Here is a 26945-nt window from a genome sequence, read left to right on the forward strand (position 1 = left end):
AAACAGTGCTATTCTTGTCACAAATTGTGCTATTTCTGATCACTGGAATACACAGAAAAGCAGTGTTCAACTCTGGCAGGCATGTAAATGGCTTATGAAAATAACACATAATCAGAGACAAACTATCTTCCTTATGCCCAACACATTTGTCCGAGCAATTATTTACCATTACAGTTCAGATATTTACTAAAGCCACCAAAAAGACAAAGCCATTCAGTCCTAAAGGTTTCTACAATTCTAGCCTTGTGAAAATCATTAAGCTGTCTGCACTATTGAACCATTTCTAAATGACAAGTCTAGTTCTGAAGAGAACATGTGAAATATAATCTAATTACTGCATGCGTTTGCATCAATAATTGAGATTTATTTCTTTTTAAAACCACAGATGCAAATTTTTACTACTTTGTCATTATCTTTAAGCAAAAGGAAATTTGATTAAAAGGCCATTAACAATTTCAAATATATACTTTTTTATCTAGGATTTTGTATATAGTTAAGAAAAAATAATGCATATACAAAGGCCACACAAAAAAACAGCAGATCTAAAAGAAAATAATAAGGATATACAGCAGTTTGGGCTTTATTCCGCAATTTCTTAGTTTTCCTTATATAGTTACCTAATTTGGAACATTAGAATTGGTATGCTTTAAACAAATATGCTGAGTTATTTGCATTTTTACAGAGTGACTCACCATGGTGGCATCCTCAATAATTGAGTAGTTTGCTTGGTGCAGGTAATGGTGCAATATATTACACAGTAAACAAGAAGGATTTTCTTGCAAGAAACGAGCCACTTTGGTGAGCCTGTTGTACTTGCTTCTCAGAGGAAAGTGCACACTTTTATTCTAGATTGAAATGCAACCGTTTTTCACACATTAATATACTTGCAAACAGAACGTGCATGTGAACAACAATTTCAGGTAACTTTCAGCACAATATCATTTTGAACTTCTACAATAAAATCTTGATACATTGATATCTAGCATAATTTTAAAAAGCACTATATGAAAAATATAACATTTGAAGTTTATTTATATGGTAACAAAGCAAAAGGCAAAGTTACTTCTGGACTAAAGAACACATATGCAAGAAAAATACATAAAGCAAAATACATAAAGTGAGTTTACAAAGGGGACTGCTGCAAAGGTTGATTTTGAGTCCAGCACAAAACTAGTCTGACACTAAGGGAGACTTGCACAAGATGGGATCTAAGCAGGTATCACCTCTCAAGATCTTCCCACTAGATGGTGCTAATTAAACCAATAGCAGAAAACTGCCTACACACAAAGAAGCTCCTCATCTGATCACAGTAAGACACGATTTGTCACAAGAGATTTACCAATCCTAGTTTTCAACAACAAAAACATCTGTTTTGCTCTTCTTGCAAGAATTTTTCACTCTCGGTTGGTTTGTTCTCCTTTCTTTTAATAAGTGAATCTGATACACGCAATGATTTGATACGCTGCAGAGGCACAAAAGTTCACATTTTTCTCCCAGAAGATAACCTGAATAACTCACAATTCAAACCTTCAAACTTCATAAATTATACCAAATACCATAACCATACATCTTTCAAGAGAGAGAACCTCCAGTTTTACAAGGAGATGCGCTCCTGTGAGAAGCACAAGACATTGTCACTAGTAACAGCTGATTTTGTTCCCCCTGCTTAAATATAGATTCTGTACAAAAAGCAAAGGCAGTAAATCCTTGTAACCAATTCTTGTAAGTAAACCATCATAAAAGGCACAGTATGAAACTCACTGTGCAAATAATCGGATCTCGAAATTAATATATACAAAGAATTACACTGTTCTGATTTCCATATTGGTTCTATAAAGTTCATTTACCTCTAATGCTTCTGTCATAATGCAACCCATAACAGCACAAATTCGCAGGGTTCCTTCAGTCTCTAGTTTATTTAAAGATGATTTCACTTGATCAATAGGAACAAGCCAAGCACCAACTGCTGGAGTTGCAGTACTCAGGAGGTTCAGCTGCCTAATTGAGGAAAATAAAAAAAAAAAAAGGACACATTCACATTCAGCAGCAGTACTAAGCAAGTTTTACTACTACTATTATGAATTACTTTCAAAGAGGTAGAATACAAGAGAACAATGTTAAAAAACAATGAACATAAACTTATATTGCAGAAAATGACAACTAGCAATAAGTACATAATTCAGATTTTGTTTTACACACACATCCATGATTCCATACACTCCTGTTGTCACTATTCCCCACGTTTCCTATTCGCACTCTCTACTGCAATCATAAAATTTGATATTATCAAAATTAATTGAATTCCAAATTAATTGTTATATAACATATCATGAATAATTTTTGCTGAAAGACTGAGGCAAAAACTCTCAGAAAGAAACCCAAAAACATATTCTAGTTTATTGCTGCATAGCAATGTTTGTTCTATTTTTTCACGTTCTGTTTATTCTATATACATGCAAACACAGTTTTACCAAGTTCATTTTGAGCTTTAGAGATGCTTAAATATCTATTATAGAGTATCTAACATTATAAGTGTTCAAGTGTTCTCACACAAACACTGTATGAATAACTCCTAGAAAGGGTGCAGTGGTAATAAAATCACCCGTTTAAGTACTAGATTGAAGACTAAACTAACAAGCAGTTCTCCACTCTCACATCTCTCTTAATCAAAGCCAGTTTTCTCCTCTACACCCCTCTTCTCCTTCAGAAATCTAATTCTCACTGCAAATGTTTATTTTTCATTTTAATCATCTCTAAAATAATATCTAAACATTTTCTATCAACACCTCCATATATATGATGGCAATTACAAACTGAAGCAAGAGTTACTGTGGCATACATACATACAAGCCATCTCTGCCAGAGAAGTGTCGTTAATTACAAAGTTAAATTCAGAATCTACTAAATACAACTGTAATTTACCAAAGCAGAAATGATGTTATTCCGTGTGATGTTAAGTCAGTTGAAGTCATACCTTGAAAATACATGGGCTGGAGATCGCACATTGGTGGGGGCTGCAAAGCTAAACCAAATTTCTTTGATCGTTAACTTCATGCTGCAAGAGTCAGGTGGAGGAGGCATCAAAGGGATATCTTTTTTCAGATCATCAGATTCAACCCCTTCGTCCTTAAAATACAAAACATAATCAAGTCTTTTCCAAAGCAGTTAATGTTAAAAGGCAGTAACATATTCTACAGTGCACTGTTTGCACTGAACAGTTTCATATCCACTTAGGCAAACAAAATTAATGCTCTTCACCAACTCTTCCAAGACCCTACTAAGACACTTTGCAGAAAGCTAAAAATTTAATGCACAAGATGGGAGCTTGAATTCAATTGGTACAACAAATCTATCAATTTTCAGTTTTAAACTACAAATTATAATCACTTTAAAGAAGTACAACCTAAACCCAGTCATATTTATCTAAGTACATACATACCTGCTCATCTGAAACTGAGTTTCCATTAATATCTGAAGAGGGACTTATTCTATCACAAGGAAGGTTATCATCAGACACATCAGTATTATAACCACTACCAGTTGGAGAATCTGAAGAGTTATTTGATGCAAGCAGTCCACCTCTCTCAGTGGCACTTGATTTACCCATGACTCCAAATGTATTATACAATACTGCACCAGATTGTCTTCCTCCTAAAAAAGAACACACAGCAAAACTGTAAATGTTTGCCACACATATATTTCTATTGCTACATCCCATACTGTACTTAAAAAGAGAAATATATGCTTCTGATTAAACAAGATGCACTATCAATTTACATACAATTTAAAATCTATTTCTAGCTTTCTGTAGATTTGAGAAATTGAAGCCAATTTCTATGGAATTGAATTTCTGAATATGGAATTAATTTCTGCACTACAGTAAGTAGCATTGAAGACTAAAAGTATATTTATTATAGAATCTACAGTGTTACATGATTTATGTACAATAGCTGTATCCTTTAGTATTATCTATATTCAGCAATTTTAAACTGTAATTCCTCAACCAGAAGACCCAGCAGCACAACTGTTATCAGTTTCATAAAACACAGGATATAGAGCACACATAGTCTTACCTTTTATAGTTAAATTTTCAATTCCACATTCGAACATTATCCAACCCCACTTCTCTTGACTAGGGCCAATTCGAGTTACATCTGGAACAGCTTGTTGGTCTGTTTCATCCACAAAAGTAAACTCATCCAACTCTTCCAAAGTAAAAAGAACTTTCGATTTTCCAAAAGGAATTGCTGTTATTGCACAAGTCCCAATATCTGGAAACAAACATGTTTAGCACCAATTACTAAATGAAAGAAAAACCTCACATCTTCAAATAGCAATCACGTTTACAGTTTTTGAAAGTGTTGCTTGTTTATTATAACTCAAATCAGAAGGAAAAAAAAAGCAAAAATCTACAATAAGCAAATTTTTAAAAAGCTGTATCGTTCTTCAAGTCTAAATACCTTTCTCCTAGAATGTTTATTTGGGCATGGTAATTTCTAAGTGTGGAACAGCAAGGAGTGAATAACATCAAGTTGAACTTTCAAGACATTCCCAATCCTAACATAACTGCCTTCTTAATCTTTTTATAGTCATGGTTCAAAAGACAGGCATACAAACAAGCTCTTCAGATTTTTTACCTAAAAGTGGCAATCAGCCTGAAATTATTTTATCAAAAAGAGCTCCTAGCAAGTACCTCAAGTTTAACAGCAACAGTAATAGTGACACTGACAGTGCTCCTGTATAAGACACATAAGTAGAAATGCATGGGGTATTAACTATAGCATACTTCACAGATATTTAACACAAACAGTTTTTGATTCCTTATGATCTTTGCTGTCTAAGATACTGGAGAGGACAATGCCACCTTGATTTCTTTGATATTAGGACACAGCCTAAATATAAATCCTTTCTTAGAGTGACATTTCTGAAGGAACATTTTAAATAATTTTGTAATTGCTTCGTATTACCTCTCACACAGAGTTAAATGCCAAATATCTGGGGAAAAGAACCATACTAAGTCAATTTATGTTCCACTCGCCGAACTCTTACTCTGCCTCTGACTGATAACAGCAATCACTTTCAGAGCATACGTGAAATGCTAAGCACTCTAGAAAGACATTTCTCAAACCTTTTAAATAGAAGATGAGGCTTTCTAGTTAGAATTCAAGAATTATCTGGCCTTCTTGAATATCTGCAGCATACCTAACACATAACATTACTGCCAAAGTTTCATCCATAACTAAATTGATTTGAGCTAGCCATTTTAATATTCTTCTACTGACTTTGTTTTCCACCATTTTCATTTGCTCACTAGTGTTCACACAGGCTTTTTCTCTTGAGTGATCTTTAATCATTCTTGTGTTAAAGAGCGTCTCCTTTCTCATGTCCTACAGATTCTTCCTACTAGCTGATAAACTAACTTCTTCCAGGATCAGAGGTTATAGCAACTGAACTGAATTCATAATCTCTTGAAGGAACTACCTTAACACTAACAAGAATTAACACAATCAGGTAGATTTCATTTTCCATTTTATAGATACAGTTAAAAATCTACCACTTGTCAAGCTGAAACTGACAGTACAACATTACACGCTACACCTATCTTCAAAGTGCTAGAAAGTACTAAAGAAGCCGATAAGCATAATTCATTCCAAGTATCAGGTGACAAAAAAAGGGCAGATGAAAAGGAAAGAGGAGCTGGAAGGAAGAGAATCTAGGCATTAAATTTTACCAGCATACGTCCATCTTTACCATGTAACCACACAAGCTGCTTAGAAATCCATCTTCATAGCTTTCACTTTCCCTACGCTGAAATCAGCATATCAGTAAAATAACTGAATGCAAATTAGAGTAACCCATTTCAAAATTCCTTTTAGACTACCTGCAAAATTTCCACACTTAAGTGTCTTTTCATTTGTGTTGACAAAAAAATGAAATCAAGGCAAACTCTCACTACTTGCCTCTATGAAAAACGTTATTTCCACAATTAAAAAACAATAATAATAATGCTTACCTGTTGTATCAAGGCCTCTAAGCTGTCCATGAACACGATGGATATTCAGTTTAGCAGCAATTTCTTTTCCTTTTTCTGCTCCAGCATTGGATCTCAGTGAGCCTGAAGACTGGGGCTGCATTTTACTGGCTTGGATGTAACGATCAAATGTGACAGAATTCCTCCCAATCTCTGCATTGTTTGAAGACTCCTCAACTATACCCCTTTGAATACAGAGGAGAAAAGACTTTAAAGCAAATCTCTGACAGACATGGTTCACTGGATTATTTTTGTTTTAAATTTTAAGTCATATAGGCATGGCAGCATTAGAAATTCTTTGTAAGGTTGTAAGATAATTAAATTTCGATAAAAAATTAATTTTATTCTGTATGACATAATTGAGAAAGAGTTAGAACTTAAATTCCAAAATGATTATAGATGGGTTTCTCCATTTCTCAAAGAAATTGCAGTTTTAATTGCAGACATTAGATGTTAATTTACAATTTATACCATATGGAAAACATATTTTATTGTTTAACTCGTTCATGACATATTTTTTAATACTTCCTTTCAGAATTGCAAGCTACATTTCAAAAGAATTGTAATCACTTTAAGTCTTTTGATTAAAAAGCAACAAATAGTGAATTTTATTCTTACCTATTCATACGAACTTGTGTAGCAATTCGATCAAAGCACAAAGCTACTAATGAAACATGAGTCACAGTTTTGCCAGAAGAAACCCCTGGGGATTCATCTACAGATGCTTGTAGTAAACACAAGTTCACCTAAATGGAGAATTTCACCAAAGAGTAAATAAATTTAGAAAAACATGTTACATCACAAACTTCTGATACAATCTTACTTTATAAGCAAGATAAGTAGTCTTATACTTCTGAGTAAAATGAAGCTTTTAAAGAAAAAAGACATCACTGATGTCTTCACACACCTACATAATAAGATTAGGCAGCTCCAAAAGAGTCTACACTATTCAAAACGTTAGCTACCTATCAAAAATCCATAGTTTCAATTAAGCTTTCCAGGAACTGAAAGGGATTCAAAAATAAGGGTAATTTATGAGGAATACATCTACTGAATAAGTTCAATGAAGAGTTCTTACCTTTGGTACAGTAACATTGGCCTGAAGGCCTTTAATTGTCACATTATCTTGCTTAAGTGAGAGATTTGTCTGTGCTGGTCCCTGGTTTGTTGTGCCTGTAGTAGTAGCATCTATTTTTGTTCCTCTAATATCCTGCTTGGAAGATAGCTTGGAAGGGAAAAAGGGTTTTACCATTTAATAATCTATTCTCATTAAAAGTCAAAGCTCCTATGCTAAAGAGCTTCAGTAGAGTTTATCAGAGCTGAGCTACAAAGAGATTCTGACTTCAATCAATGTGCAGTGCCATGATTTCTAGAACAAGAACTGTAGCACTTAGAGATAGGTTATGTTTAGACCCCATAGGGTAGCAATGGTACCCATAGAATAGCTTTCGGATGACCAGAACTCAGCTGAAAGTTTGAATTCAACATGTATTGGTTATACTGGAAAAAATCATCATGAAGAAGATAAGTAGTGTCAGTTACACTATGAAATCAAAGAAAATCTAATTAAAAAAAATTAACTTTGTCATTATGTTAGACAGAAAGAATTCTTAACTTTGTAGAACTACCATACAACTATTTTGAAGCTGAATTAATTTTATAAGTTATCAGATTAACTGCAAGGAAAAGCACAGACTCCCACAGCTTTATGCAAACTTTCTTCTATCTCACCAGGACTCCCTTCCCCTTCCTGACCGCCCTAAATGAATTATGTATTATGTTCATATCTGCCATACATAAGAATGTCAGTTATCATGTCAGAACATGATCTTAGGCAAATTATTATTGTTACTGACTAGATCATCCAAAGGGGAAAAAAACTTCACTTCAGTCCCAGAAGTAGGAGAATTTTCTGGTCATTGACTATGAAAACGTACATCAAGATAAAATGTATTTCTAATTGATACAGTAATTAGGTCCTGTACCCTAAAACACTGAATTCAGTTAAATCTTTCTCTGTGTAAAATAAAGAAAACAGTATTCTTTCAAAGCTTTGGATAATTTTCTTGTTCCCTTCCTTACATTTTCTGAGAAGCTTGTTTTGCTGTTCTGTACAGCATCTCGAAGAACTTTGCAATGAAGATCATCAACAATGGCTGCTGGATGTCGAGAGCTCGCACAGTGCACCATTGCTTCTATATACCTGTGAGAGAGAACAAGCCCACAAAGGATATTGAAACTTCCACTTTCACATAATGCACCACGCTTAATTAACATTGTAAGGAGAAAAATTAAGTACTGGCAGACAGAAACTGCAATTCCCATGTCAGCATAACATCCTTCTAGCTTTTTTACAGGAAATGCAAAATAATATTCAATGTACACTAGGCAATATCATATCATTACTCACGTGTTATTCAATTCTTCTACCTAATCCTTTCCTCAACTCAACAACTTTGATTTCAAACAACATTTACAATAATCAACCAACACTGAAGTAGCAAAAAAACCTAATTACCTGTCCAATGCCTCTGCAACAAGAGGAGTCAGAACTACATCTACAGTTCCTTTTACTTCTACGATTGCTGTTGTCCTTGTCTGGAAGACTGGATGATCTAATGTCCATTCTTCTGTTATAGTTTCATCATCTGTATTTTCTGCAGACTTCTTATCCAAAGGAGTGTAAGGTGTACTAAACAAGTCAAATACACATTATTAAACTAGATTTGCAAAAAATATCAAGGTTACTATCAGTAAACACCTGTCCATTATATATATATATATATTTTTAATACTTTAACAGAATACCAACAGTACTAAAACATCAGTCTTAGATTGTAGATAGATCTAAAGCAAGGGAGGAGTCTACCGACATTAGTAGAGTCAACTGCTTCATGCAGTAATTAATGAGACTATTCAGAATAAAGTGATGTGAGATTAGAGTCACATACTAGAAAAAAAATTTTTGTCAGGAATAGTGTTTAATCAGATCTTCAGCTTGCAAAAATTCTCCTGAGGCACTCTGGGTATGATTTTAATACTCAATAAAGTGCATATAACAAGAAGTTTATTTTTCTGCTCAGCTCAGAAAGGACACAAATAAAATTCCAGGCCAAAGTTGTTAAGAAGATTCAAGTTGTGCTTTGGGCAGTGCAATAGATAACTGCTATAAGCATTTCCCAAAATTACCTAAGTAAATTGCCAATTCACAGTCTTGAAAATATGCAAGCAAAATCATGTGATGATTTCATTTTGACCCAAACGAAATGTCTTGTAACAATACACTCTGCTCTAAAAGAGATCTGTACTGAAACTACAAATCAAATTTGGAAAGGTCAAAGTGTTTAATGAGCATCAGGCAAATCCTACTTTGAAAAAAAACAACCACATATGCAGTTATGTTATGCAGTTTCAACTTACTTAGATGTTGATCCTGTAAGCTGCATGCCTCTGTCCAGTAACGAATTAGCTGTGAGACCCTGCTTAACAATCTAAGAGAAAAGTACAAAAAATATATTATATTCCTTCCGTATATAAAAAAATCCACCCAAGGAATCTTTAAATTACGACTCTTCTTCCAGGTTTTTCTAAAAGAATCTCTTACATGCACATTCTCCAAAATAATGTAAAAAAAAACTTCTTCAGTTTCACTTCCTAAATTATTTGAGATATTAGATTACAAAAGCCTTGCAAATAATTGATTAAGAAGGATTTTAAATACTCATCTAGTAAAGATTTACATGAACAGATAAAGCTTTTGCTACACAGTGATAACAAGATTAATTTATGGATCTTAGACATCTATTATCTATCAAGTAATTTCCATTATGCTTCACATATTTCATCTCAGCTCCTTCCTTAAACACATCTACTCATTTTACAGATATCACTGGAGAAAAGTAAAAATAACAAACATTTACAGAAATAGTATTGTAAATCTAGGTATTTCAATTTTACTCTGAAGTACTAACCATCTAACACGTACTTCATCAGTACTGAACGTACTGCTGCTAAAATTCTATGTAATGTGTATTTTAAACAAAACCCACATAAATATCCTTCATGTCACTCAAGAGGTAGCATTTCTAATGTAATGATAGTTCAGCATATATCCTACCCACACAATTCTAAGTTTTCTTTAGCACAATATACCTGTCACACAGCCTAAGATTCAAAGTCAGAAATCCAAGGTATTCCTTGACTAACAGCCAAGCCTCAAGTGTATCATGACTCTATACAATATGTGTATTAAGCTATTTGAACTTGTTTTGAATTCTTATTTCTTTTTCTTCTTCCTGTATCTTTCATACCTTAAAAGTAGGGATAGAAAGTTGCTCAAAAGATGATGAACTCTCTTCACTTGTTGGTGTGTCAAGGTCTAAAGGGCGATGTAATGACGATTTTGAAGTTCTTTTGTTAGTTGGATGCTTTACTGACCAATTGATCACCTGGAACTGTGTAAGATAGTTCTGGTAACATGCCATTACAGGCTGCTGGGAAGTTATTTGTTCACTTTCTACAGTCTTCCCAGATTCCATGACATAAATGTTCTCAATATGCTCATCCTCCCCTCCTAGAGCTGAAACAAACGAAGTCTGTGAAGGATGAGTCTTAATTGGCAACGTTTTAACATCTTGATTAATTTCCCCATGGACAGAACTTGTTAAGGGTCCTTCCACACTGTGATAAATCGATCCTCTGCTGTATTCAATTTTCTGAGCTTGCTTTTTTCTCTTTTTTCTCCCTGGGTAAGTTCCTGGACCTTCATCACTACTAATTGGCTCAAACTCTTCTGCTGCAGAAAAATAAGCTTCACTATCAGCCATTGACATACTGGAATCCATTGAGCGATACTGGTGAAATGAATTTGAATCTGCAGATGGAGTATAAGGAAAAGAACCAAAGCTCCTCCTTTGCTTTGGGGAGTCTAACACATTCTCATCACTGCGAGACACATCACTACTGAACTGCACGCCAACTGGAACAGGCTGCTTGTCTCCGTAAAAGGCTGCTGTGAGGCTCTTGGTGCTGCCAAGCCGAGTGGAACACACAGACGCCTGTCGTTTCAGAGGAGACCTCATGGGAGACTGACCAACAGGCCTTTCCTGGCTGCTAGGGGATGCAGGGCTTCCCTCCGCACCGTCAGCTGAGACACTGAAAAATACATAAAATAAAATAAAATCATAGAACCATAGAATGGCCTGGGTTGAAAGGACCACAATGATCATATAAGTTTCAACCTCCCTGCTATGTCCAGGGTTGCCAACCACTAGACCAGGCTGCCCAGAACCACATCCAGCCTGGTCTTGAATGCCTCCAGGACTTATTTTATTCTTAATGCTTCTTTTTACATTACAGGTGCTGTCAGATGCTTCTGTGATTTACTGCTAGCATAGCAATTATTTTCACAACACTGATTACATATTAAATTCTGAGACTTGTTAGTCTACTTGTTTACATATAGATAGATATAAGTGACTGGTAATGGCAAGTGTTGTTATCACACATGCTGGAGTTTCTACCCAGATCAGGCATTTATTCCCTAGCAGGGGATCCAAATTTGCATTGAAACTAGGAAGCATATTTTAGCAGTGCCGTTACAAGTAACCAATACTGAATCCATTGCAAAATATAAGGTGTGTAAAGTTCTGTACTGAAGTGCTGAAGAGTCCTTCAGTCAGGATGTTACTAACCTTCCATGAGCATCTTCTCTTTTTGTACCAGACAAGAACTCCTTCTGTCCCAAGTGATCCTCAGCAGTTGAAGATGGGCTGTCCTTCTCACCTGCAAGCAATGGGAGGGCAGCACTAGAACTGCTCGTTTCCTCTGAAGATGATGAGGAGCTATGGGAGCGCAGTGGCACCTGGAGGCTTAGATGCTGTGCCTTTCTTTCTATTTCTATACCTATAGATCTACAATCCCAATCCTTTCGTTTTACACCATTTGTTTTACCTAGGATTGGAAACAAGAAAGAAAAACTGAACATCTGATAGACAACTACAGTGGTCTCTTTGTCGCTCACTGAAATAAGAAGTTTTATTAAAAAAAAAAAAAGCCCTTATTTTGAAAATGCACACACATACTAGCATGTTCCCTAATAATATAAAATCAGAACAGCAAAACATCGAATTCTTTTAATAGACTGATTTCTAGACAAGTAAAATAGACACAAGTCAGAAAGCTTCTTTTTAATCACAAAGAAGCTGCATGTTAATATTCAGCATATGAAAATTTGCTCATTATTATCAATCCATTGTCTTCTCTCAAAGGGTTCCACCACAGAACCTTTTTCAACTACTCAATAGCCAGAATTAGAAAGACCATAAATACCAATGTGAAGTTGGGAAATGATTCTTTTGGGCAAAACCGAATGATGTTACAGCACAATGCATTCTCACCATCTAAAATTTTAGGAATCTCTTTAGTAATTATCCATTCTCCTGGCTGCAGTAATGACTGACCATAAAACATATCAGATTCTGCACTTGTACTTGAGAAAGCAGAGCTGCTTGAAGGCGTCAGTTCCTCCAGCTTGAAAAAGTCCAGTCCTGTTAGTGTGCCACCAAAGAATCGACAACCACCCAGGCAGCCACACTTGTTCTTGCTTCTCTTATTCTTCAAATTGTCATCAGGCCACAAAAACCACAATCTACACAAGAGCAGGAAGGAAAAGAAAAAAAAATAAAACAGAAACACAACCACATCACATTTAGTACATTTAAAATTAGTTAAGACAAGATAAAAAGACATACACTAAAATACATTCAAATGCATCTCCTTCAAACTGCATCTCTCACCTTTTAGTTCGGTTATCATGCATCTCCAAGAAATGCCTCTGCACTTCATGTTTAGAAGGATGATCTGCAGCTAAAGCAATGTCAGCAGTGATGAGCCCCAAGTTGACAGATCCAGCTTCCAGCCAATATGCCCTCCTCAGGATTGGCTGAAGACCAGTTCTGCAGTTGTTCACCTGCTCAACATATTGTCTCAACTGAAGATCTTGAATAGCAGCACTTACACCTTCTCCAACAGATTGATTGTGGAGGTTGCAGTTTGCAATACGTATAGTACCCATCTGAAAACATAAGTAATAACATGAACTCTGAATACACGAAACTTAAACAAAGAAAAATTAGCCTTAATACAATTAATATAAAATCTATTTAATTCCAGGAAGGCTTCAGTAAACTACCATTTTCAAAACCAGTTTTAATAAACTACAAGCAAGTGCACATACACACACAAGAAGGCAAGGTTTCAGATAGTTTTCAAACAACAAAAACAGTCTTGACTTAGGAGTATCTAGTTGTAAAGGGGTTCAAAGAGAATTTCCAATTTTAGGCATGTTATAATGAACCTTTAAAAAATTAAATCATTATTAACTTGTTTGCTGTAACCATAAAAACCAAGAAATCTGAAACATGACATCACTGTGACCTTTGACTAAAACACTGCATACTTCCAATACAAAGCTGCATTAACTTGCAGAATACAGACATTTAATGCCACCCCTGGTAAATACTTCAGTGAGAGATTCACATTAAATAGTGCAAAATGCAAAATAGAAGAAGCCTTAATTCTGATCCATCTGTATTGTGCTGTAATAGCCTTTTTAGGATCACAATCTACTTTCTTTATTGGTACAGCTCCAGTAGTTCTGTTGATTCAAAGAAGAGACCATCCATCTTCTGCATCTGGAAAAAGTTCTTGCTTTACCTTCGCGCTCAGCTATGGAAACTGTTCGCCTCACAAGCAGCCTACCCGTCCGTACAGAGCCAATCCTCTCCTGCAGTACTGAACCCCAATAAAATATGATATAGCCCTGTCACATGTCTTAAAACAATCTGAAGGTTGATGAAGTTTTCTGCACAGCTTCATTAGTTTCCAAAAGGTTTCCATGAAATACCTGAACCTTTCCAACTTAACATTCAAACTTTTCAAAGGGTAAGTAAGGAAAGCTGCAAAAGAGCCCAGCTATGGAAGAGCAACTCACATAGTTAAATTTTTACTTCTCATCTTTGTCACAAACCATAATGAAACACTGAAAATCCTTTTTTAAATATGAATGGAATGCATTAGCAATATAATTTTCTATAGCCGTTCAGGTTATTAAGCTGCTTTTAAAAACACTGTCGTTCATATTTATGCCTGCAAACACAGTTAATATTTGTGCTGATGCATTATAATATTAGACTCAAAAGATTTTATAGATGAAAATGCTTTTTCTTTTTTTCAAACTGCCACAAGGTACCCAGCCACTCAAATGACAAGACATCGTATCTCACATCACACAAGATGTCTAAAATAATTGCCACTTTCCTTCAGTTAGATTCTTGCACATAATATGAAGCTGACCCCCAAGCATTAGATATTGAGTCCAATTTTATAACTAAATTTATTACTGGACAGCACAACTTCTAGTCACTTAGTAATTCCAGTCAGTGTAATACTTTAATGCATTCCTATATCATCTCTTAACTTCTATTTTGCCATAGTTTTCTCTTGTATACAATGAGAGAGAATGTCAGCTCTTCTCTGTATATTGTTTTTTGAACAGAAACACTTTGCATATTTTAGATGTGGTCTGGTAGCAACAGTAGTATTTCTCCTATCTCTGCCAATGATCTTAGTTCAGACAGCTGTCTCACATAACATGACTGTGAGTTATCATGCAGTGAGCTGTATACATTTTTTCTCAATCATTTCCAGTTGCTGAGTTACTAACTTATAGAAAAACTTCTTAACAACTCTCAGATGTAGACAATAGCTTTTATAGTGTTTTAATTGTTTTAATTTATTATGCCAATCTTGCAGCTCACATTTTTAATTCTGGAAGATAGACCATTTTCTGAGATCACTAAAGGAAGTATTAAATATGACCAAAACTGAACTACTTCTCACTCGGTCCAATCATTTTAACACCAACCTTCTATCACTTAGTTCCACTACAGTGAGCAAGACATAAAAAACAGGCAACTGTTACATCAAAAAAAAATGCAAAGACCTCTATTGACAAAAATATTTTAATTGTTGTTACTAGTAATGTCTTTTACCTTTATGTTGGTGGCACAGCCATGTTCTACTACATACAGATCTGCACCATCCATGGCTAAGCGTGTCATTGTGTACTTTAAGTCATCAGATGTTGGGCATGGCCCAGGGATGCAGTTCATCTAAGAAAAAAAAAAAAACACATCATAAACAACATCACAAAAATTGGTACCTATATGTTAAAATGGGGAGGAGGTCAAGAGATGAAATTCATGAATCACACTTTATATATTGCAAGACTTCTTAAGTCTTTCAGTGAATGTCCAAATGGATTCCAAGTGATATATATCAAATCTAGAATCCATGATAACATCTGTTTTCTCAGGCCACAATAGTAAGAGCCATAGAAGCCATAAGCTGTTAATTTAAGTCCCTCATCAAAGCACTATTTTAACAACAGAGAATAAAAGCATGGCAATGTGCCAGGACCATGATGAGAAGTCTGATCTTTGTCTCTTAAGGGAAATTGAAGCATGCCATTTGTCTCTTAACCGTCACTGTAGAGGTAAGAAAATATGCATGACTCTTCTGGATGCTGTCTCTCAAGATAATTAATGTAGCACAAAAACATGGCGTAAATCCCCAGAAAAATTCAGGTAGAAATTGCTTTTCTTTCTAAAACATAATTAGCTATAATTTATCAAAGGGAGCAGCCAATCCGAGTACATGCTCCATGTGCCTTGATAACCTCAAGGTTGGGCTTATAAAGTTAAAAAAAAAAAAAACAACTGTTAAAAAAAATATAGTGAATAATTAAGATGGATAAAAGGTTACCTTAGAGTCACAAAAACGACGATCAATTCCATGCTGGCATATTATTACAGATTTAGGTCTTTCCAATTCAAACTCACGGCACACTACATGAAACACAAAGGTCTGCCCCCATTCCAGAAGACTTGCAAGCTGTAAGCAAATAACATGTTGTCTTATAGGAAGTATGCAAAATAAACTTATAGTATTCAACAGATTATTGAAAGAACATCACTAAAGACTGGAAGGTTAGAAAGAGTAAATCCTAACAGAAGATCTCACAATATTCTGTCTTCTTTACTTTGTTCAAACATAGCCTATTGCCCATTACGCAAGATTTATTTTTGTGTATACTAGAAGATGCACATGTAATACTGTGACATGAACCTAAACAATCCCTAAATCACATCTTAATCTAAGGAAACAGCTTTATTTTTAGGGTTAGACAGGCATTTCATTGCAAAGATGGAGATCATCTTATTTCTCCTCAAAAAAATGCCTCTAAATACCCTAATATCTTAAGAGTCCCTTCCAACTCAAATGATTCTGTGAGTCTATGAATTCAAATGTCATACCTCCTTGTATGTAAGTAACAAAGTTACACTCAGAAAACACTGAAGGAAACCGGCTAAACAGAATATGACTGAATCTCGCTGGACCTAGTAATTACCCAATTGTTGATTTAAATCTTTTATATAGTTAGCTTATTCATAAAGGAAATGAATCATGACTGTCTAGCTCTATTATGAAAGGGAAATGGGTTTTCTTTGGCTAATCAAAGGAAAGGGGCCTTTAAATCAGGAGCAATTTAATTGGAATTTAATATAGCTATGACTGTCCTCCACAAGATCTCTCGTCCTCCCTTTAGTTGTATACCTTCACAAATTCTTACAAGACATCACGCTATGGAAGGAAAAAGCCAATGACCCTGAAAAAAGCAAATTCAAGTTCTGGTTCACATCAATGCTGACAACAAAAAAAGCAAAATTAAAATCCTCTATGAAGTATTCAGTTGAGAATTTCTACAAGAAAACTCTTAAGTTATATCAAACATTTAGAAATGTTCCTTAAAGCTTAGACTATTTCTAATCAACTCAGTTTAAACTGAACAACTACCGCTAGAGTAAATACTACAGCTAATCTAAATCAGTACTAGTAATTCAGGAAGTATCTCTATAAAAGCCTGTATATGCAGCATGAAAACCTATCTGGAGCCTATTCTATAAATGCAATGTAATTGCCTGTAAGCCTTGTTTTGATTTCGTACGCTTAAATAAGTGTTTAAGCCTTGAAAATAACACCACTTTTTAGAGGAATATGAGGATGCAAAAATGTCTTAAAAATCAAGCTAACTACAGAATAAAATGTATATATTTTTCTCATGTTTCACAGCACAGTGACAAAGGAACCTTTTCTAAAGATCTCATAGCCCACACCAGAAATAAAACTAAGCCACTGGCCTAACACACGCTTGGAGTCACTGTTATATAATGGAAAAATGAAGACAGCATAAATGGCAGAACTAAATGACTGATTGCTGTGAAAGCAAACTACCTTACAGTGGGGCCAAGCATTAGAAGTTACGCAGCTACCAGCTACTCTGTTTGAGAGCCCTGCTCATTCTGCTTCCCCACAAAACGTTCCAATTGCCTCCTACTTTAAAACTTGGCTTTATCAATAGGTTTCTATGGAATGTCAAAACTTTATCTGCAAGGTAAAATTTTTGCCAGTTGCTGAACCTGTTATCCTCCTTCCTGATATCATTCCTGCAAGCAAATGCCTATGTATCTGAATGAATGTTACATGTGCGGGACAAGAAGATGCCTTTCAAACCGTAACCATAAATGGGTACTTAATTTATTCTTTCCAGATTGTTAATCAGTAGGAGTAATGAACTTGAATCTCCAAAATTCAGCATCATAAAATGAAAGTGATTTTAGAAGAAGTCAAACACAATTTCACTACGAATTCCTTACTTGATTTTTTTAAATAGAATTTTTCTCTCTGCTCTTTGTTACATTCTTTAGCTTATGGCTGAAAGGGTCCCAAAACACTGGATCTGTTTACAGAGAATCATTACTTATTGTACGATCAAGCCACTTTAAGTACAAGCAGTTACTGTGGTTGATTTTCTAATCAGTATTCAAGTATGTTAACATACATAGACATAACATGCATTTACACATATTATCATCAGCATTCACTGCTGATTTGTTCATATTTGGTAAATATCACTCTTTTAAATGCTCGTTTTACACTAGACATCCTGTTATATCTAGGTGAATATCAGATTTGGCTCTGCTGGAATCTCCTGTTTTTTCCATGTAAATGGTTAGATTTCTAACCCACATACTTGAAGTTACTTAAGGCTGAGATTGCACATTTTCTGATGTTCATGCTACACCAGTTTTACAAGAAAGAAGGCAGTTGATACTTCATAGCCGACAGTTTCTAGATGATACCTGTGGTGCTGTAACTTTGGCAGTAAGACTTCCAGCCTGCACATCTATTAGCCACGCATATTCTAAAGTATCACTTCCAAGAGGCAAACCTTCTGCAGAAAACATCGCGTGGGCACGCAACTGCAGACCCGATAGACTAATGTGGCCCTCTCGAAGGACTTCATCAGCTGCAGGTCTCTGTCAAGGACAAGGTAACAGTTAAGTAAACTGCAAAGACTGTATAATTAGAAAGTGCAAAAAAACAAAACACAGTCAGATATTTTATATACACTCATATTCACTTCCTAAACCCTGTTGACTTTTATACAGAGTCCCAAGATTTCTCAGCATCACACATACAACAGCATATATGTAAATTTCACGTGGGGAAGGAAGCCTTATCTTTTAACCACTGGCAACCAACGTCAGTTACCTTTCCTAGGGGATTTCCACCCTGTGACATCATTGGGAACATCTCTTAAATAGTACTGCAGTAAAATGCAAAGAATGGAAGACCACATTTGACAATGGAAGGGATCAAGGAAAAAAAAAAATAAATGACTTATGAACGTCTGCCACAATCAGCCAACAACTGAAAAAAAATCAGTAAATAAAATAAATAAATAAATAATAAAAAATAATTAAAAAAAACAATCAGTAAATAAAAATCAGTAAATAAATGAAAAAAAAAACAACTGTCCTCTAAATTGCATTTTTCATTGAAGAATTTCTTGGTTAACTTAAAGCAAAGCTACTCAGCTGCAGATACAAGAACTCAGATAAAATAATATGGCTAAAGAAGAAACCAAAAAGATAAAAGCTGCACAGACATACTCTAGGAGCTTGTGGTTACATTGAGGTAAGCTGTGATTTAAATTCAATAAGTCAACAGCAAAACTTTTCTTTCCCTCCGTTGCAACACACTGCGTTGCCCAGTTCGTTTTCGACCATCAGGAAACCCTTTGGAGCTGCTTAGTGAAGAAGAAACGCATCTTTAGATATCACCTGCGACCCAAGTCTCAATGTAGGGAAGCTATTCAAAACAACAGGAGGCTAACCTAACTGGCACTAAAACCATAAAGCAATGGTACTTGCTCAGTTCTGTAAAGAGAAATTCCTATTCTGCATACGTTACAACTATGAACTGCACACTTCAAGGTTGAACTGCAAAGTATCAAGCAGTATTTTTGTGACACATAATATGAATAAGGGGTCAAACTAACAGTTTTTTTTAAACTGAAGTATGAATGCTTTCATCATTAAATGCCAGGAAATAACACCAGGTGTTTCTAACACACATAAACGGATCAAATCTTTCTTCATGATATTTTTAAAAACCTGCCTGCTGGTGTGTTTATCATTTAAATCAGTAACAATGCCCCACACAGCAGTCTCACTAGGAACCAATCCAGGAATGAGGAGCAGACAAAGAGAAAACAGCAAAGACAGCATAAACTGAAGGAAAGAAAATCTGTGAATGAAAGAACAGCTGCAGAAGTGTCTTGCAGTGTCACCTAAACACTCCAACCCGAGGCAGCAGTAAAACACAGGGAAATCAGCTGCAAGCTGAAATTTCTCATAGCCAAGATATGGTGCAATGTGCTGCAATGGCTGCTAGATAGCAGCACTGCAAGCAGCCCCATTCCCTGTACTCCCTCCTTTGCATCTAGGAACTCTTTTTGCTTTCACTTGATTAAAATCATTCTGGCTTTTATATTCAATCTGTCCCCCCTGATATTTGGGATTCTGAAAGAGAGTAACAGAAAGCCTAACCTATTTTTATATATATATACACAAAGGGGCTGGGGGTGGACGGTTTAAAGTTTCAGGGCAATTAAATCACACACACACACACACAAAAAAAAAAAAAAAAAAAAAAAAAAAACGCTCCAAAATTAAGGTTACGGCTGCAACCTCATCTCTACTTCCTTGTACACATGTACTGTGATTAAGTTACAGTTAGAAAAAAACCTTAAAGTCATTCAGTGCACAAAATAGATTATTTTCTTAAATACACGGCTATAGAAAAGCTTGGATTCCCCATAGAATAATACCATCCCCCCACTCCACACCCCATCAAAATAAAAACAAAACAACCGACCAAACAAATGGCAACAAAAATACACCAAAGAAAAGCTTGCAGCAGACATGGCGACCCCAACTGCAAATTCTCAGGACTTTTTTGATATACAGGTTTAATTACAGTTTCAAACAGCAATTCACCTTGCCTTCAGCTGCACCTGTCAAAAACAAGTCCTGCAATACAGACACTTTGCTCCAGAAACAAAGTTACAAGGGAAAGAGAATTGCCTGCCCTGTGTCATGGTATATCCAATTTAGGCAGCTATCCCCAAAGATGGCTGTATTAATCCCATTGAGATCATTCATTTGCAATTCCTCCAACTCCACACCACCACTTTTTCTCAGGTTACTATTACAGATAATTGCAGCGCTGTACCCAAAGCCCAGGCTGCAATTCCACTTTCTTTGCTAATCAGAGCTTAAGAAAGTAACACTCTCAAAATACAAGGGCTAACACGACACGGCCTATGATGCTATTTAACTTCATATCAGGACAGTATATTATTTCTTGCAGTCCCTTTCTCTTTTAGTCAGTTTACAGCCACAGGTTATATTTAAGGTACTTTTGTTCTTGTGCACTGGGTCCAAATCCGGAAAGTTTAAACAAGCATCAACCAATTTGCTCCATTAGCTTTCAGACACAGCAGAGAACAGGGGGACACGTGTCTTTGTCCGTGTACGGTTAGCAGTACACGGTGGTTTCAAACAGTGCACTATTATTTTTGGCAGCAATATATTTCAGGATACAGGGATTGAAAAACAATATAGCCTATAAGGCCCAGTGCAAGTACTGGGGTTTTAATGCAGCCAGCATGTGCATAAATAAAACAAGAACTGAAATAGTCACCAGCTTCGCTGAGTAAGGATAATTGCTTGTGCTAATGAATTGCCACCTAAAATCCTCACTGAACTAAATTTATGCATGGGGGCAATTTTTGAAAAGTTTACTAATAATTACAGTAAAATTGTACATAGCTTACTGATAAGCCACAAGTAATGCTTAATTTTGTCTCTAATTATTTTCATTGTACCCTTACCAGAGGAAAATTACAGGTCATGCCAGTATCTTGATTGTAAGCTAAAGATCCAGCTCTGTGATTTATTCTAACAAAATGCATAAAAATGTGAAAGATGTAGTTATTTTATTTACTACCACTTTTCTGTTTGCTGCTTAAAGAAGTGAAACGTCTCCAGGCACTGCACAAGATTTACTTGAATCACTACCTACAATAGACTTTCAGACAAAGATCTTAAAGATTCAACATTTCTAAGACCAATCTGACTATTACTTTCAGTTCCCTAAAGAATCTTTTCAAGGAGGATTTAAATAAAATTAAGAAAACATAAAAAAATGTTCTACGTGCCTATCACTTCAAATGCATGCTGGAGAAACAAGAATTATATATATATATATGCATCAAAATTTTCTTTCATGTATGATTCAAAAGCCTTAAGCTTCGTATATATCAAAATAAACCATATTAAAATGGTTACAATTCCCCCAAACCAGATGCAACCAAATAAAATTGGCTAAATACCTGATAATTGTCATTCAGAAACAAATTCACTGGAGACAGCACAAGTTGAAGCATTGTTTCTCTAAATCCTTTCTTCATCTCAAAACACAGCCTCTCCAAGGAAGCTGTAGGGCACTCAGGACCATCAGGACTACAATGCTAAAGTTATAAAAAAATAAAATTAAAAATCAAATCAAACAGCCATTTCACAATCTGAAAAAGTACAACACTGTTGAAGTTATTAGATTAGAAGCAAACCTGTAAGCAGTCAGTATGCTAGCTTTCCTTCAAGTTGATAATTACAAAGAAATCTGTGCAACTTCAAAAATCTTTGAACAGTTACATAAACAGCAATGCAAACCCATCTGAGCTAACCCAAACCTTTATCTGGAATGGTTTTTAAATTCTTGGGAATCCCTCACAATGCAGCTACAAAGAGCAGGATGTGTCATCAGGAGATAGCTCTACTATTCAGCAGAGAAATCACACTTTCAATCAAAAACAATGAACTCTGATCACATAAACCTATCTTCAGTTCACATTTCAGATAAGCAAAACCAACCATGTCCCAAACTACTTCAGATAGCCACAATTTTGCTGAAGAGTATCCATGCACTTTAAAAACACCTCCGTAACCTAACCTCATGTTCTAGGGAGTTACATTTGCTCCAGATCACACAGCTGGAAAAAAAAACCAAAAACACCAATTACAAGCAACAAAATACTTCAAGATTCTAAAGCTCTTACCACTGGCAATCGCCCATGCACTTTGTACAGATTAACAAGGACAGTAATATCCCATGGACGTAGAGTAAGAGGGTGAACTGGCTTGACAGAGCTTTCATTTTCCTTCTTTTCATTTTCTACTCCCACAGCTGTCCATCCAGAGCTCGAAGATGTTGACAGAGACAAAACAGGGCTTGAAATAACTTCTTCAAAATCAGTATACATGTCATCTTCTCCAAAATAATTTTCCTAGGAAAATCAATTATTTGCAATTACTGTAGGGAAAACATTTTACAAAATTTTATGAAGGTTATTGCTAAGCTCTTCCCCTTCCTGAAATTCATCTGCCTGCTAAGGCTTCTTCATTCTCTTCGAATCACAAATCTGTAGAGCAAGCAAGCAAAGAGGAAATGTACAACACAGAGAAAGCAAGCAATTGCAAAATGCTCATGTCCTTGGAAAAAGGTCTGCAGGAAAAGACAGGCACATTACTAGACCTGACATGGATATGGATATGCAATTTTATCGTCTCATAATTAAGTCTCCAAAGTATTTTTTCTGTTAAATGCTATGTATGAATTAAGTACTGCTCAGAGCACAAAGCAAAAAGTTCACTGAAGTTGAACAAAGTTAACTGGCTTTGCTTTTTAACGAAGTGAAAGACAGAAGTCACTGCGAGGAGATAAATCTTGAAGGTTTTGCTGTTGTTGTTCTATAAAGGAGATCCAGCAGAGGGTGCTAGAAACTCCAGTTACTTATTCTCGGTACTTTCTACCAGGACTTGAACATCATTCACTCCCAGCAGGTAGGACATCCCTACGGAGCACAGGACACTATACCAAAAAAACGACTTCCAAAGAACAGAACACTTACGAAAACTGCATAAATCTCTCCCACATTTTACTTAAGATCAATGAAAATGAACTAAAAACAACTAGACAGAAAAATGAGCATAAAATTAAAAGACACCACCAATAATCTACCACAAGATGCTATCAGTACAGCTGGACAAAATGATGTAAACACTGACAGAAATGCTGAAAAGAACATTACATTTGCATTTTCAAAGATGAATTATCTAAATTTTCTTTTGAGATTCAGAAGACAAAATCTGCACGCCAAAAATCAAATCACCATGGGATCAAGGGATCTAACGTAACACTGTTTATTTATCTTCCCAGAGGAAATGAGCATTGAAGAAGAGAGAGCTTGTATGGAAAGACAGTATCACCTCACAAGCTTAGGAACTCCAAGAGGAGATCAATAAACAATTCAATAAACCGTGTCAAACACGAGTGGAATTCCTTATCACAAGATATGACATCTTCTCAAGGCATTTGCTATTGGCCTAATGTTGTTCCTATTTCTTTGAGTGCCAATGTGAAATAATATATGACCATATGTGCAATTCCTGGACTCTGCAAAAGCTTCCTTTTCTGCTATTCACTGCACACATGCAGGATCTTTATGTAAGAACTGAAAAGTGACTTCTTCAGTATGAGTCCTTACAAGTAATCACTAGCCTCAGAAAATTTCTTATTCCAACCCTAAATGAAATCATACAGAAAAAGGTTAAAACAAACCTTAAAAAAAAAAAACAAACAAACAAAAAACAACTAATAATTAAACAGAATACAAGCATCTCATAGTTATCTAATAGAAGTGACATGTTCAATCACCTCTGCCTCTGTCATAACAAGTTCAGGTGAGATAGGTAGGAAGAAATTCAGTCACTGTGAGCCACCCTGAAGACCACTAACAGAAGAGGACTTGAGATAAGCAACAGATGCTAGCATATTAAAGTGTAACAGAGTAACATCAAGGCAAGACAAAAAAATTGTTTCTAAATATTCCCTGAAGTAGCTTTTTAAATTCAATTTATTCTCACATCCTTTCCCTCTATGACCCCAACTGCAGACATTTCCAACAACCTGATTAAAACAAAAAACAAACAATCAGGATACTCTGCAGAACTTAAAATGTCCTAAAGGCACAAATTCTGATACATCTTTGCATAAAAGTAGCTGTTAATGTACACTCCAGTCGAAGATGCATTTTTATGTTTCTACATATTTACATGCACAACACCACAAAAGAAAAACTATGCTGATACAAGTCTACCTCTGTTCTGTAAGCCTTCTTATAAGCCTGTGCCAACTGTACTCAACCTAGCCATGCCATATCATCAAACCAAGCCATGCCAAACTAGTCCTTATGAAAGAACTAAATTCACATATTCTGCAGAATTCTGTCCATTTCAAACAAATCACTTCCCTTTCCAACATGTGGCCATCCATAAACATCGTGAGCTGTATTTCTGTGCTTACCTTTATAGATAGAAAGGCTTTTAGCAGTGGTCCATACAGAGTTATCTGGGAATCTGGAGAGAGTTCCAGTTCCACATGGAGCTTATCTGGGGGCAGCTCTGCGGGGTCGAGGGGAAGGCGGGTTGAAGCAGTGGGAGATGAAATCACACTCTCAGATGTCTTCTGTGATGGCCTTAGCACAGATAGCATTGTTTCTTCCATTTCTGACACTTGGGAGAAAATGAAAACAGATTTTTATTAGGCTTCAACCAGATAAAATTATAAAAATACAAAAGCGTAATAAAGATACAACTTCTTGCAGCTTTCTGACTTGAATTCTATAACTATGATAACATATCTATGCTACAGAATGGATTTCTCAGATCTAGTAATCATGAGAATACAGTAAAACACAGAACATTTTTGTCAACATGAATTATGCAAGAGAAAAACAAGCCCGCAAGTTACAAAAAAAGATCAATTTATTTATCTTGTTTTTGAAGTTAAACAAGACCTGCTTTTATTTCAGTGTAGCAGATTTCCCACAACCACATAGCAATTGCAGAGTAAACAGAAGTGAATAAACAGAAACACCGCAAAAGATGTATTAAGAATCTGTTCTGAACCAACAACTCTGTATGCTACAATTTCCTCTCAAACTCAATTACTCTAGTAACAAAACAGTCCTGAAATTCAAGTTCTATTTCTTCTTTTTACTTGGACCTAAGGAGAAGCTTATTGTCTTTTTTAAGCGAGGAAAGACCAGGAAAAGGAAGTGAATAACTCAAAATCATTTAGGGTTGTAAAGTGATTGCTGAAAAGCAAAAAGCTTTATGGGGAAGTCACAGAAAATTCTGTTCCAGATGGAGTAAGGGTTCAGGTGCTAATTTAATTGGGAGAACCAGCACATGCAGAACTACAGTGAGTACACGCGTGTCCAGCAAACTACCTTCAAGGCTTTAACCTATAATTATTGCCTGTAATACTTGTTCAGTGTTTTCTTCATGTTATATCAGTTAGCTAAATGCCACAATGAGAAAACCACTTATTTGGAAATTGCACCTCTTTATTATACAACTTGTTTCACAGAGATTTAAAGCGTTTTATCAATTGATTCAAAGGAAAATACCAATGGTTATTACTATAACAAACACACTGTCAGCATCACAGCTCAAATCCAACTGTGGAAGTGTACTCAATTTTATTAATTGAAGGATTCCCCATTGAACGAAGCTGTAGGTGCAATTACCTGTGTATATACAAATGTCCAAATCCAGGTTGAACTGTTATGATTACAGTAAATGCTTTCAAATCTGAAGTATGCAAATTTAACTCAAACTCACAGTCTCAAAACAACACTCAATGAATATATGCACAATGGACCTTATTTATCCTGTTTCACACTCAAAAATTTGATTCCTTCTAGAACTCAAAACTTAAAAATCTTGTTCAAAACCACGCCTTCAAACACCTGTTCATTGAGGCTTATACAAATTAGTCCTCATTATTGTTACTCTACTACCACTTCTTCCACAGTTCCTCTCTTTATCCTCAACCTGAAAGACTTCCAAATAACCTCATATCATCTTGCATACCACCCTCTGCACTAAAAATACTATAATAATAAATAAATAGCACAGAGACAAAAGTAGGGTATTTTGTAACTTTTATACATATATATTTCACATTTGGAACTTCAAGTTGAAAACTTCTTAGTTAGAAATACTTGTTGGTCTCATAAGTCTAACATTCCTATCAATCTGCCCTGGTTTGCTTTACCAGCATGACTTTCAAATGCATGAAGGTAAGCCTATGCCACTGTATCTCATACAAATATAACGTATTTAAACATTAAAATCACAGGAAAAAGTCACAATATCACAAGGAAAAAGGTTTAGAAAGGCTGTGTAACATAGTACTGCCAAAAATGCTATATTTCACATTTATTAAAGTAAGTGATAATTTTCTTCAGGTAACAACCCATTAAAGAAACTGTTATGGATAAGGAGGAACTAACCATAGATGGTATCTCTTTTTCCCA

At 35.5% G+C, this 26945-nt stretch overlaps 1 protein-coding gene across 12 annotated transcripts in view; it reads right to left on the reverse strand.

Moving 5' to 3' along the window:
- BLTP1 (bridge-like lipid transfer protein family member 1) overlaps nucleotides 1-26945 on the reverse strand; it is a 109238-nt gene that overhangs the window by 49175 nt on the left and 33118 nt on the right. For 11 of the 12 annotated variants that reach the window (XM_048941260.1, XM_048941261.1, XM_048941268.1 and 8 more), the window contains exons 19-39: nucleotides 24926-25134; nucleotides 22620-22847; nucleotides 21894-22031; nucleotides 18295-18471; nucleotides 15857-15985; nucleotides 15085-15204; nucleotides 12829-13106; nucleotides 12430-12680; nucleotides 11725-11983; nucleotides 10342-11185; nucleotides 9452-9522; nucleotides 8550-8723; nucleotides 8114-8234; nucleotides 7110-7256; nucleotides 6650-6777; nucleotides 6014-6216; nucleotides 4074-4271; nucleotides 3440-3651; nucleotides 2975-3126; nucleotides 1848-1998; nucleotides 693-845 (exon numbers count right to left, since the gene is read on the reverse strand). In XM_048941260.1, the coding sequence (XP_048797217.1) occupies nucleotides 693-845; nucleotides 1848-1998; nucleotides 2975-3126; nucleotides 3440-3651; nucleotides 4074-4271; nucleotides 6014-6216; nucleotides 6650-6777; nucleotides 7110-7256; nucleotides 8114-8234; nucleotides 8550-8723; nucleotides 9452-9522; nucleotides 10342-11185; nucleotides 11725-11983; nucleotides 12430-12680; nucleotides 12829-13106; nucleotides 15085-15204; nucleotides 15857-15985; nucleotides 18295-18471; nucleotides 21894-22031; nucleotides 22620-22847; nucleotides 24926-25134 (4343 nt within the window). The remainder of the gene's footprint in view (nucleotides 1-692; nucleotides 846-1847; nucleotides 1999-2974; nucleotides 3127-3439; nucleotides 3652-4073; nucleotides 4272-6013; nucleotides 6217-6649; nucleotides 6778-7109; nucleotides 7257-8113; nucleotides 8235-8549; nucleotides 8724-9451; nucleotides 9523-10341; nucleotides 11186-11724; nucleotides 11984-12429; nucleotides 12681-12828; nucleotides 13107-15084; nucleotides 15205-15856; nucleotides 15986-18294; nucleotides 18472-21893; nucleotides 22032-22619; nucleotides 22848-24925; nucleotides 25135-26945) is intronic. The other variant, XM_048941263.1, reaches the window with a different exon arrangement.

Source organism: Lagopus muta, chromosome 4 (assembly GCF_023343835.1).
Source record: "Lagopus muta isolate bLagMut1 chromosome 4, bLagMut1 primary, whole genome shotgun sequence".
NCBI lineage: Eukaryota > Metazoa > Chordata > Aves > Galliformes > Phasianidae > Lagopus > Lagopus muta.